General features: G+C 37.1%; 1 protein-coding gene across 2 annotated transcripts in view; it reads right to left on the reverse strand.

Annotated features, from left to right (window-relative positions):
- SEMA3A (semaphorin 3A) overlaps positions 1-13,540 on the reverse strand; it is a 168,863-nt gene that overhangs the window by 86,925 nt on the left and 68,398 nt on the right. For both annotated transcript variants that reach the window (XM_034062860.1, XM_031048323.1), the window contains exon 4: positions 13,250-13,369. In XM_034062860.1, coding sequence (XP_033918751.1) covers positions 13,250-13,369 — 120 coding nt within the window. The remainder of the gene's footprint in view (positions 1-13,249; positions 13,370-13,540) is intronic.

Raw genomic sequence — 13,540 nt, forward strand, 5'->3', positions numbered from 1 at the left:
TGTCAAAAGGCATGATCAGGCAAAACATTGTAAACTTAAAGCATGTGAATAAATTCATTGCCTGGAGAGAAACCAAGGTCCAGGAGGACAGCAGAGATTTGAACTTTACACCTTCTTGCTTACATATGAAAAGGTCTCAGCTGAATGATCTATTTATCTAGTGGATTACTTCTGTTTAAACAAAGGAAAAAGCAGAATACACTGCACATTTGTCACTGACGGTTTGTATAATGCTAGGAAATTATTTTTTAAATCAAAACTATGAAATGAGATTTCAACCCAGCATGGAAATTATGGGGAAAAAGTAGATTTCTCTCATTTCTGTAGTGCTCTGCTCTGTCACTTGTGTTTGCCCATGTCATATTCCCACTTGAACGGGCGATAAGAAATGTTTATATCTAGATCAAGCTGCTTGCTCAATTTTCCTGGTGTGGTTTCCATTAAATATACAGAAGAAGGCAGCAAGCTAGTAATCCCTGAAAGCACCCATCTAATGAGTCAGACTGAGCGGATAGCAAAACTCTAGTCACTGGTTACCAGGCTTTTAACTCCATGTAGCACAGAGGTGTAAAAAAGATCAAGTGAATTTTAATACTTCTCTCATCTTGAGTGGTGCTACTTGAGCTTTGCACTTACACAGTACATGGAACCCAACCATGATAATTTGACATTCCATTCCTCTTCAGCAATTTTGTCACTGTTCTTTTTAACTCAATAGCATAAATATTATTTTACATACAAGAACCACCAAGAGTGCTTTATGTTTAAAAACAAATGAGCCTATCTTCAAGTCCCTAACTTTCTGCCACCAATCATATACATTTATATGACAGATATTCTACACATAAAATAGATTACTACAAGGCTGATATCTAATTTGCTTAATTAATTTCATTGTGAAGGCATGTTTGAAGCCACATTACTGAAGGATTCCTCCAAGGTAACCATTTAACAGCTAAGTAACCTTTAATTACTTTGCAGTAATGATACACATCTAAGACAGATATTGTTATACTGTGACATCCGAGCACTTTAACCCAAAGGTAGTTATTAGCACTCCCATGCAAGATTCATTATGGATCGCATTTCATTAATGGAGAGTATTGTGTTCTCATCTGATTATGTACTCGCAAATGCTTATTAACGTATCTCCCTGAGTGTGACCATGTTGCAACTCAGAGGTATCCACAGATTTTCATAAATCAGGTAGCATTTCTTGATTAAAATATATGCAATCATACAAGAGAAAAGTTATATGGCAGCTTTTCTGGAACTGTTTGGTACACACACTAAATAGAAAAGAGTTGCTTAGTGGAGGATAATGTATATAACTATGATTAGCCATGCAATACTTGAAAGTTAAATAATTAAAATGCTAATTAATGCTGCACTGCAAGAATCACTAGTTGTGATTTATATCACTACAGGTGAGAAGACAGTCCAGACTTGCAGATGACTGCAAATGTACACAAATTAAAATAGATTAGATGACATAGCAAGTCATCACCAATTCTAATAGGCATGAATTCATCGTAATATATTTATTCATTCTGCACAATACCTTTTTTATTAAAGTTTTCCAGTGGTGACTGGTTTTTCATCCAATGTGTTTCTCACATTCTTTTCTGACTCACTGAGCTAAAGAAAACCCACATTTTTAAAAACAAAATTTCCTTCTGGGAATAAATAAAAATAACCATATGTGAATTGTCTACAGCAAAGAATACAGAAGCTGAAGAGAAAGAAAAAAACACGTTTTAGCTTGTCTTTCCTTGAGTTCCCCAGAAAAGTAGAAACTTAGTCACCCTTTTTCAGTGAAATGAGATACTTAGGAAATCACTGATTTACTCAAAGTCCACAGAAGCATGAACGAGTCAGAGATGTATTTCATCTGAGTCAGGTCACAGTCACTAAACTATTTGTATTTCATAAATGAGGGAGAGGTGAAGGAAGGAACAGGAGGGCACAGCACATTTCCCTCACAGGAATGGTACTGGAGGGAAGATGCAGAGATTCTGTACGGTGTATGCTCAGAAACTCAAAGAGGACTCAGCACATTTCCAAACAGACTTAGTGAGTACCGTAACAGAAAGCAAGTTGTTACAAACTCTGTAAACTGGAACTGAGAATGAATGGAAGAATATTTTTTCCCGCTTAACTGACTCAAAGTAGCTTTATTCTTAGATTTTGAGGACAGAAAGAGTTGACGTGATCACTTAGTCCAATTTCCAGTCTCACAGGCAGTAGGCATATGGGACAAGCACAAATATTTAAAACACTGTCTGTTTCAGTACTATTCTCAATCTCTCAGTCTTTCAGCAGTAGATTATTTAACTCTTCATGGCAAAATATATACTAATATATAAGGAAGATAATAATTTATGCCTATGCTCTGGCTTTCATATCTGTTATTTTTAGATAATTTGACACATAGTCCCATGTTCCTTCTGTGCACAAAATAGAATTGCTCTCTAAGTCATGGCCCATTCCTAAAGCTGGATTTTCTTCCCACTGACAGGTACTATTGCAGCACTCAAGCATACATGGCTGTACTGGGTCTCTATTCACATAAAAGTATTGTTTAAAGAAGGATGCAGGATTTTCTTTCCTGTAAGAGTTTTAGCATCTTGAAATACCTGATTGTTAATCTGTGTCATCTTATGCTGTCAAAACATGTGATGGCAAAAGATGAAAGGTTGTATACTGACAAAAATAATTTTCTTCAATCTTTGTGAAGATACTTAGCAAAATTTAAAAGTGACACAATGGTTAAACTGTATCTGATCTTTTTGCAGAGATCCTTTCTCTTGCAGCTATCCTCTATGTCTGTGTGGCATATATGGGATTAATTCTTACTTGCTTTCTTACATAGTTTAGTAAATTCTCTCCTTAAGAAACAAACTACTAATTACTAGAGATACTTAACTGGTTACAAATTTGAGACACTCTTCGTATAACACTGGGCAGAGGAGAAACTCAATTTCAAAACCATGTAAAGGCAAGGAGGCATCTGGAAACTATTATGAAAGGTTTTGCACATAAATATGAGTCTGTACATAAAAATGGGGATGGTCAAGATAGCAGGAGAACAATTATTTCCTGTTCCACCAGGCAAATGCTGGAAATACCTTTGTACTCCTGTTTACTCACAGAAATAGTAGCTTCACCTGCAGTTGTTCTGCTTTTTATCAAAGGAGAAGTAAGATTTAATCATTGTGGAGAAGCCAGTTTTGTCATGCCAAATGCAGCTGTTGATGAAAGAAAAAGATGCATGAGGAGCTTGGAAGCACACCAGAGAGGCCTCCCATTGTGGAAAGTGACTTTTTCCTCTGTTTGAAAGATTGCTTTGAAATCAATGAGTGTTCTCATCTTTCCTTTGGGGAAATGCTCCTTTTCTGGGAATTATGGCAACATCAGAAGCAACATCAGGAGGAGATTTTAAGGAGCTCAGGCGTGAACCTCTCCATCCTTGCTGAATAGCTTGCACCGTGGCTGTGATCAGCCTCCCTAAGCCCCTTCCTCAAACTAGCTCCAGACCAGTCACCATGCTGGTGTACAATTAAGCTCACACAATGTGAACATGCAGAGGCTATAAATATTAGGTTGATCTGAAAGCATGGAAATAGGCTGTGTTTTCAGACATGCATGCGACTTCCAAGTCCTACAGCCTTTAAAAATGAGGCCTGAAAGGAACTTCACAACGCATCAGCTCTCATAAAATTTTAGACAAAGACCAGTGAAGTTAGTTGATGTCAATAGGCTCTTGGTTAGGGCTTCATGTCTGGTTAGTTTGCTGCTATGCATTTCACAGCTCTATGGCCTGTATGTGGAGCATCACACACAGCTAAAACCTGCTATGCCATGACCTTGGCTGTTTAAAGACTACTTGACAAGATGTTTGCACTGAGTACAAACAATACAGTCACTTCCTTCAGTGGTAGAAATCATGCTTAAAATATGATTCTTCCTCACGAGGTCAGTCCCTGTCAACTGGAGCCTTGTGATATGGATCTCACAGTAAATAATGTTGCTTTGATGCTGATCTATCCAAATCTGAGCTTGGTAACTCTTTTCAGTTTTGCTTCCTCCTGTGTCTTTAAATTGAGAAATAATTCTATGTATAAGTTATTTCCTCAATTAAGTCAGCCTATACTGTAAGCTGGCTTTCCACTGTTTTTATTACATTGGTTTCCCAACAGATGGCGGGTTGTTATTTTATTTTTTTCTCCCCCATGTTGGTTGAGAGATCAAAAGACTCAGCCATATTTGTCTTTTGTTTTTGGAGGTGTGTGGATGAAATTTTGCATATGTTGCATGACTGTGAAGTTAGGTTAGTGTTTTCAATTGTTACTCTAATAAGAGGCAAATGCTGAACTTCTGTGCTACTAGAAACATTATGGGCTCTGGTGGTGAACAAACATACTATTCCCACCCAGAAAACTGGATCAACATCCTAATATGATTGCCATCCCTCTTAAAAGTAAATCTAAGTCTGCAATGAATTAGGAAAACTGTATCATCTCATGGTAAAGTAAGCTAATAATGAACCAGCAGGAATATTTACATTGTGGAAATAAATAATTCACCAATCATTCTTTAACTGATAGAAATAGTGACCATCCAAATGCAAACAGTGGGTATATTTTCAGATCCTCTGGTATTCATTACTAAAATTAATCTTCTTAAAGCAGTCATAAAAATATGATTCATTGCTCTAAGATGCTAGAAATTAACATTTTCTGTGATGATATAAATGAACAGTGAGCCTCAGACTTAGTTACATCAGCATGCATCACATAGAACTCCACTTAAAGACAAGAAGTGCTAGGAAAAAAAAAAACCCATATTTAAAAGAAAATAAATAAACCCAGATCTTCAGTGTCTTTAACTTGAATCACTTGCTATCTGAGCATATTCAAAGCTACCCATGGTTTTAAGACCTGGACTCACAAAGCAAGAGAGTGCATGTGGTGTAAGTGAAAATGCACTCAGTGGTTATGCACATGCACGTGTGCACACTCCACTCCGTGAATTTACTTTCATGGAGGTCTCCTTCTATCTCACTCTTCTTTTTTTTTTTCCTCCCCTCCAGCACCATAAACAAAAGTTTTCCCACAGTTCTAAGCCTCATTTCTTTGAACCTAATGAATATGTTGACCGGCTTTAGTTTCTTATTCATGGAAGTCATTCATCTGTGGCATACTGTATACAGTTCTCCACTGTAATCAACCAACATTTTTCAGCCACAGAAGGAGAAAGCCATGTAACAGTGAGGGCACAATTGTCTTCTCACTTATCTCAGTGGAAGCATGCTAGCACACAGATTCCTCTCATTAGGCGGCAGGGGGTTCAAAGTTGACTCTATCATTCATACTGGACTCCGCACTAAGAAAATCTGGAAAAAAGTATCCGTGTTAACAGTTACTTCCTGTAAGTTATTTTTTCAACAGTGGAAGAGAATATGCAAGATTTGCTAGCATCAAGCTTCATGCTATGTCATTCCATGTCTCTAGTGATCAGACCAGATATCCACAAAAACAGTGATGTACTCTACAGACCATGCCCATGAGCTGTCTCTCATCTCAGGGAAGTTTTCCAATAAAACCAAACTAGACCAACAGGAACATCACCTGTGGAGTGACTTTCATTTACATTTTCTTTAAAATATATCTATAAAGTAATCTTAAAGTAAAATGGTTCTCAATTTTGTTTGTTTGTTTATTATTTATTTATTTATTTATTACCTACGAATGAACCTGGAGGTCCACCATAGCAATTTGGATATATTTATCAAGTCCTAAACATCAAAAGTTAGTTGCTGAATAGCTGAATTGATCGGACTTGAATAACAACATGGGTTTCATTAGTAGTTTCTGCTGTGCAACAAAAGCCCCATGTGCTTGTAAATTCCATGTCTTTGTTCTGCTTCACATCATATCTTATATCTCCCCACTGTATGCCTTACCAAAGAACCATACTTCCATTTTTGCCTAAACCATTGAAGTCTGTAGACTGAGGAAAAAAGGTGAGGAAAGAAAATAGCCAACCACACAGTTTTGTCTCATGATAGTCTACAACTTGATCTCATTTCCTGCATGTAAATGTTCAACTTGTAAATCTCCGAGTGAACCTCAAACATAATTACTGACTTTCTGTCACGTTAGACATAAATAGATTCCAAATTGCTTAGGTGTAATTATAAAATATGCAAGGGCAGGACTGAATGCACTAAATGACAGCTGAAAACCTACAATGTTCACATTTCCTGTCAACAATTAAGCATGGCCCCTTTGCTAAATAACTTACCCCCCCAAACTATATTTGTACTGTGTCTGAATTTTAAGATATTGAGCCAGAGACTTTGCATGCATATGATTTGGAATCGTCCTGTTCTTAACAAACATACCTTTAGCATTGTTAAATGGAAGATCAAATAGATCAGCTAGTTGTCAAATACTCAGCTGTCATAAAGGCATGTCCTCCTTAATAGAATATGTCAGGATAATGAACACTAGCTGCAAATTTAAATTATTATAATTTTAACTGTGTGGTTTACATCAAAAGTTTCATAAGCATATATTTTGTATTAGGAAATTTATTCTTACAGTGTTAAAGTAAGATACTTGGGAAAAAAAATCTTGTTCAACGTTTTCTCTTCAGTGCCTCTGTTTGCTGAGGATGAAATATTCATAGCAACTGTGTAGACTTTCCCAACAGTGAGGGGTAGGAAAGATGTCAGCCATTGCTACCATGTGTGTTATTCAGTTGAGAGAATTTATCTCATAAATTCAACTGTTCCGACAGCTAAATTACCACATAAAGCTTAATAGTCTTACTTTAAAAGATCTACTCTAGAAATAAATTTTGATTGGAATTATATTTTGCTTTGGGATGACAGGACGAAGTTTTGAAAAATCTGTTTTTCTGGTTTAACTTCTCTTTTAGCAAACCTAATGTTCAAAATACAGCTAAAGGAGATCTATAGTGTATTCAAAGACAGGCCTTCATGAATAACTGCATTTAATTGTGAACCTGATTAATATTTGCTTACAGAGGGGGTTATGGAGTTTTTTGAAAAGCCTTTTAAATGGGAATCAAGTTACTTCTTTATGGTGACCTTCTACTTCTGCAATTTTATCACAAGATAATGCTGCATAGCAAGAGGTGACATTTGGGACATAGCACTCTGTCTGTCAGAAAAATTTTCTTCTCCATGACCATGTTTAAAAACGTGTAGAGCTTCCAATGATACATCCTGGTTTCTTTACAGAAATATTTGTCATATCTTACCAGAACAACTGGCTTGCTTAGGCTGTCTTCTGACAAAAGACTGTCATGTTCTGTGTCCCTTCCTTGTACTCCTTTTGCAAATATTGTCTTCAGGTCATTAGAAAGTTGCTGTAGCACATCCCTCCTGAACCAATGTCATAGTGAATTATGGTTTGGAGAAAGAATTATATGCTATATATAGCTACACATAACTGTATATAAAAATACAGACTTCCAAAATGCTAGGAAGGTTATAGCTGTGCCATGATATATTCTATTTAACAAGTGGAAGTAAATTATACACCTGTGAAAAGCTTGATTTTAAGCAAAGAGTTTTCATATAAGGTAGCCTAAGGGACTGGAAATTGATGTCATGTGGAGCAGAAGTGTAGTGGAAGATCAGGTTTGAGATTATTTTAGGATCTTGAATGTGCACAAGTCCATTGGACTGGATTAAATCCATCCTCAGGTACTGAAGGAGCTGATGAATGAAGTTGCAAAGCCACTGTCCATCATATTTGAAAAATCATGGCAGTCAGGTGAAGTTCCCAATGACTGGGAAAAGGGAAATATAACCCCCAATTTCAGGAAGGGGAAAATGGATGACCCGGAGAATTACAGACCAGTCAGTCTCACTTCCGTGCCATTTTCCACAATTATATATTGTTTTCTCCCTTATTGTATGATTTTGGCCACTGACCCTGTGCAATGCCTGCAAAAATGTGTGCCTAACACTGACTACTCTGTTACCTGCCATCTTCCACAGACAGGAACATCAGTACAGCAACAAGTTCCAATACCTGGGATTTCCCAGTGCAGAAGAAATCATTATCCTGCTTTTTATGAAACAAGGTGAAGTATATCAGCCTTTAAACAATTGAGAGGTTTCCTTTTTTCTCATGCAAAACTCCCCAGAAAATTGAAAGCAGTGCTCTAGAACATACATACCCTGTACATAAGCTAGAGGCCTGGCTCTTCAGTTTTATTTTCATGTACTATGGTAACAGGATATCTAGTGGTTTGAAAGGTTAAAGCATCTCTGAACTAACATAGGCCTAGATCTTCCTTTACTGGCATTTCTCTGTGATTATAGTGATACTTAGAAATAGTATGTCACAAATAACAATTCTATCACACAGTTGTTATATCACAAACATGAGAATAATCCTTTGACAGTACCCTTTTCTCTATATATTTGGTAGGCATATAAATGCCATATAAAGGTATAATGAATCAGATCGAAAGAAAATTAGCCTGAGGTGATTCTTAACTTAAAAAATCATTTGCTCAAATGTTTCACTTAAAAGCCACAAGTCAGAATCTTAACTGATGTAAACTGACACAGCTCTGCTGTCTCCAATGAAGTTAGGCCAATTTATGCCACATCTGCTACTACTGAAGTCAATCTTTCACCCTGAATTTTATATTAGATACTGAAAACCAACATATTTTCTACCAGCAGTAGCACTGGTCTTTCAAGTAGTGTGTACCTTCAAAGTCATTCCCTTAGGGAAACGCTCGTCTTCCACCACTCTATACTTACATATAATATATGCAGACAGACAAAAAAGACAAATGCATACATGTATCAGAACAGGATGTCCATTACTTAGAAAATGCACTTTAGACCTCTTCTAATGTGAAGTACAGAAGAAATAATAATAATAATAAAAAAAAGTGGAAAGTATAATTCAGCAAAATTTTATGAGTTGAAACAAAGATTTTTAAAATACACAGAGTCCGGAAAAAGCAAATATGTTACAGGTGGTAGCGTTGTATAACTTCATATGCAATAACTTAATGTTTTATGTACATCATAAATCTGAACCAAATTTAGAGCTTCTTTATTTATTAAGAATGAGAAATAACTTGCAAGTAAAGTGATCCCAGATCTTTTAAGTTCATGAAGTTAAAAATGAGGTTTAATTTGTTGGACAATGACAAGAAATTTGGAATTAAGAGACAATAAAAGAAGCTGGGTTAGTTCTTCAGACAGCATCTATTGATTTACCTCTGTTGAAGAAACCCTAATGCATTCCTGCTGAGGATCTGGCAAACAATTTTGTACAGCTCCTGCAATGCCTGCCTGAGCATTAAAAAAAAAAAAAAAGGTTCTACAGGGCATTCTCTTTACCTCCACCTGTGTGTAAGGGTTAAGTAAATGGAAAATCCTGTTCTTTCCTAAACACGACTGTTCCCTGATGGTTCACACAAACTACCCCAAAGGGAGCCCTAGGGAAAGGGAGCAGGGCTCCTTCCCCCTGCTCAGGCATGCACAGGCAGGTGCATTCTGCATCCTGTTGCGATTTTTCTAGTGGCTTTAATGCACCTCTGTGTCTCCCTCCAGTTGGATTTGTTCCTTTCAAGCACAGATCTGACTTGTGTAATTTTGCAACCGTTAAGTACAACATTCCTATGCTTCCGATCTTGTTTCCTCAGAATTCAGTGGGAGCAGAACATAGCTTTACTAATTACTTTCTTGTTTTGTCTGGTAATTGGTTTCTTGTATTATATTGCGTTATGTGGACAGAATGCTACATGTTGCCTAACCCTGGATCCGTGAAATTGGTGTAGGTGTCTGTGTTAGGTCATCTCACCTAAACACAGGCACATACAACATAGACATTTGCATATGAAACTATTTACGCCATTCAGTGAAAGTACAAATATAACCAATGGATGATCTTAAGCTTTAAAATAGGCTCTCCGTGGGTATTTTCTGTGTATACACATTCTACACTCTTTCTTTAATATGTTAATTTCTCCCTACTAATGGCTTACGTGCTGAAAATCTATTCAAACATTAACTTTATTCTTCTCTCGAAATACTGTGGTTATTCACTTGCACATCTGGAATGGATTTAAGCAAAGATTAGTCTGCTTTACTCCTTAGACTGCGGTGTAATTCACAACATATTAGGTTGTATACATTTGCGCAGATCATTTTTAATCAGATGCACAGCATGCTGTTCATATCCTTTTACCTTTTTATTATTATTTCTGATACTGTACTTCATCAAACTCAGTTAGACCTGCCTACTTTCATCACTAGAAATGGTTTTCTTCAAGCACAGAATTGGGCTGAGATACACTGCTTCATATTGAAGAAATATTCAACAGATATAACAATTCATATTCCTATTACTTTATGACTATCACACAAAGTAATTTATTTCCTCTCCCCAATCATAAAATTGTACCATATTCCAGCCTCCTGCAGCTTACTTCAATTGCTTCTAATGTCTCCTCTATCACTTGCTACTCTTTAAACTTTGCTTCTCCATCCTCTTCAGTTTGGCACACACTAATTTCCTCTCCTCCATCAGATTCAGGCAGGTGGATTATATTCAGAGCTCAAATAAACAAGCAATCTTATTAGACAGCAGGTACATTCCCTGACTATTCCTCTAATCAGTTCACATTTACCTCTCTAAGTGCTTGAAAAATAAGCAAGCAGATGGTGAAGTCAGTTAATTTTCCACAAGTGTTGTGGCAGAAAAATGAATCTTCAGGAAATGTTTTAGATGGTGATTTTTTAACTCAAAATCAACGTCCTGCCTTTGCTCATGTTTTATACCTTTTTTAGTATGCTAGGGAGGTATAAACTATACATGATACAGAAGCAATGGCCCTTTGACACGTCCAGTGCTGCTGTCTGACATCACAACATAAGCCATCTGGCTCTCACAGATGCAGCATGCAGGGGTTCAAGGGTTAATAATGTACCCCCCTTACTTGAGGTGTCTCTAATAGCTGCTGTCAATCAAGCACCCTCCTCTTCCCCAGCTCTGGGAAGATACACACATTTGGAATTCCTGCCTAGGTGGTATGGGAAAGGAAGCAGCAGGCTCAAGCTGAGACACAGAGACAAGCCAGCTTATTTTTCATTGCAAAACTAATAAATTCATTTATTCATCTGATTTTTCACCTTTGCTAGAGACAGAACCCAGGCTGACTGTCAGATTTGTCAAAGCCTGCCCCACTTTTGCTCTGCATGGGCAGACCTTGGCTGAGAAAGCAGTGACCCCTCCTGCAAGGCTGTCCAAAGGATACAGAAACTTGTGCCACTGGAAGGGCAGGTGGAGATGATTTTACTCATGGCTTAAGTATGAAAAGGAAGTCAAAAGCTAACAGTATCAGAGACAGTTCAGATAAACATACTCCTGACTTCCCTGGTTTGCGAAACCTTGAAACCAAGAGTCATGAAAATGATTCAGGCAAATGGGGACTTACAAACTTACTGCATAGATGACCAAAAAACAGCAACAATGCAGATTATGTTTACACTTAGGGGCTGCTAAAAAGAAGCTAAACCAAACATCCTTTTTCAGCTTCAGGGCCAAACACATCATTGACTCAAGACTTTCAAAATCCAGAATGTTAAACCAAGGCTGGATCTGGCCTCTCATCTCTGATCATCTTTTCTATAAATCCTTGATAAAGTGTGTGTTAGTTTTACGGTACAGTCATAAAACAGACAAATGTAGAAGTAAATGACCTCATACCAGCTATATCTCTGCAGATAGATTCACTTGGCAAATAGCCAAGAATTGATTGACACACATCTTACGGAACTAGAGTTAATTAATATGTCTACCAATTCCCAAATGGATCTCAGGAAGCAGAGAATCTGTTTAATGCAGTAAGCAATGACATACTGTGTGTGGTCAAGAGACAATCACTAATTGCCAAGAATGCATTCTGGAGTAAAGCATTAAAGAATATGAAAAAAAAATCCTTTCTACTTTGCAGCTCCTTTATCCCTTCAAAACCTTATGCTTAGAACATTTTAAAGACTCATGTTTCAAATACCAAAAGACATTTTTATAGGGAAAAATGCTTCCCAGACTATGAAGTCAACACTCAGAAGGTCTGTTAATTTTCCTGCAAGTAGAAATCTTGATTTTTAAACAACTGAGTACTCGATCATTTAACAATGATGTCTTTATTTTCAGGGAAATCTGCAAACCTGAATTGCAAAACCATAAGGTAGCTTGAAAGAGCTGCTCTGTAAAGATCACAGAAGCTACAAGTAACACAACTACAGATTCACCAATAAAACATATCCATAAATTCATTCTGCTGAAAACACAATCAAGAGTTAGATTCCTAAACTGAAACAGTTCATCAAGAAATACTCAGGTAAGCCAGACCAAAACCAAAGTAAAGTGGGCTAATTTATGTTACATACTCATCTTAACAGGGAAAGAAAAGATTGTCTTTTCTGGAGAGAAAAACTATTGAAATGAAGCACAGAGACAGTCTAGTCAAATCTGCAGCCAGGAAAACTAGGAAAACTGTTTTCTGTTAGTGATACTGCTTTTCATCAGGGAAGACCACCCTTATCTATTTAGTTCTGACAATCACTGACAAAACAGTCAAGAGCTACTGCAAGATTTCTGCAACACTAAGCAAGAATCAGCAAGCTACAGACTGATATAAAAAATGGGGGAAAGAGAGAAGAAAGGTGATATATTTTTCACTAAATGTAAGGAAAGAAAACCTAGGTCACATACGAAAAACTGTCTGAGAAGTAGGATTTATGAATGTGTGACAGTATTTTAATTCCCAGCTGGGAGAAAGCTGCCACGGTGTCAGACTGTACTGCTGGTAGGAAACTAAAGGGCAGAGTTGGGCCCAGAATAAACACAAAGGCTGAACCACTTCTCTTACAGCTGATACCTGTTTTGACTAAAAGAAAACCAACTAGTGCTTTTAACTTCTTGAACAAGGTAGAATGAGCTTACTCATATTTATTTAAGACCCTGGGGGAAAAGATGCTGTGTAGGGGAGAAAAGTACAGATTCTGCTGTGATTTATCAATCAGCACGTCAGCACCTGATTCAGGAGCAGGTCTTATCAGATCCACTCACCAAGCCACAGAAACCAGCAAGAGTGCATTTTGGCAGGAAGAGAACATGGCTAAACACCAATAAAGATTAAAAACAGGAAAAAAAAATATTGGTTTAAGATAGTTTACCTCAGGATGGCTTCCAACTTCAATGTAGGTGCAGACTGGATGAAAAGCCCCTGTCCCGCAAGCGTACAAGTGGGTTTGGTTGTAAGCCTTAAGCACCTTGATGAAATTAGCACATTCTCTCTGTAAAGAAAAAGGGGGAAAAAATGTATCCACAGAGTTAATTCAGTGATTATGACTAATGAGAGCTCTTCTGTGTTAGGGATATATGGCTGAATGAACAGATTTTAAAAGTGTGATCATTTCATGCTGTTTATAAACCTGTTTATTGCTAAGTATTTAATAAATAGTGTG

Source organism: Melopsittacus undulatus, chromosome 5, assembly GCF_012275295.1.
Source record: "Melopsittacus undulatus isolate bMelUnd1 chromosome 5, bMelUnd1.mat.Z, whole genome shotgun sequence".
NCBI classification, from domain to species: Eukaryota; Metazoa; Chordata; class Aves; order Psittaciformes; family Psittaculidae; genus Melopsittacus; species Melopsittacus undulatus.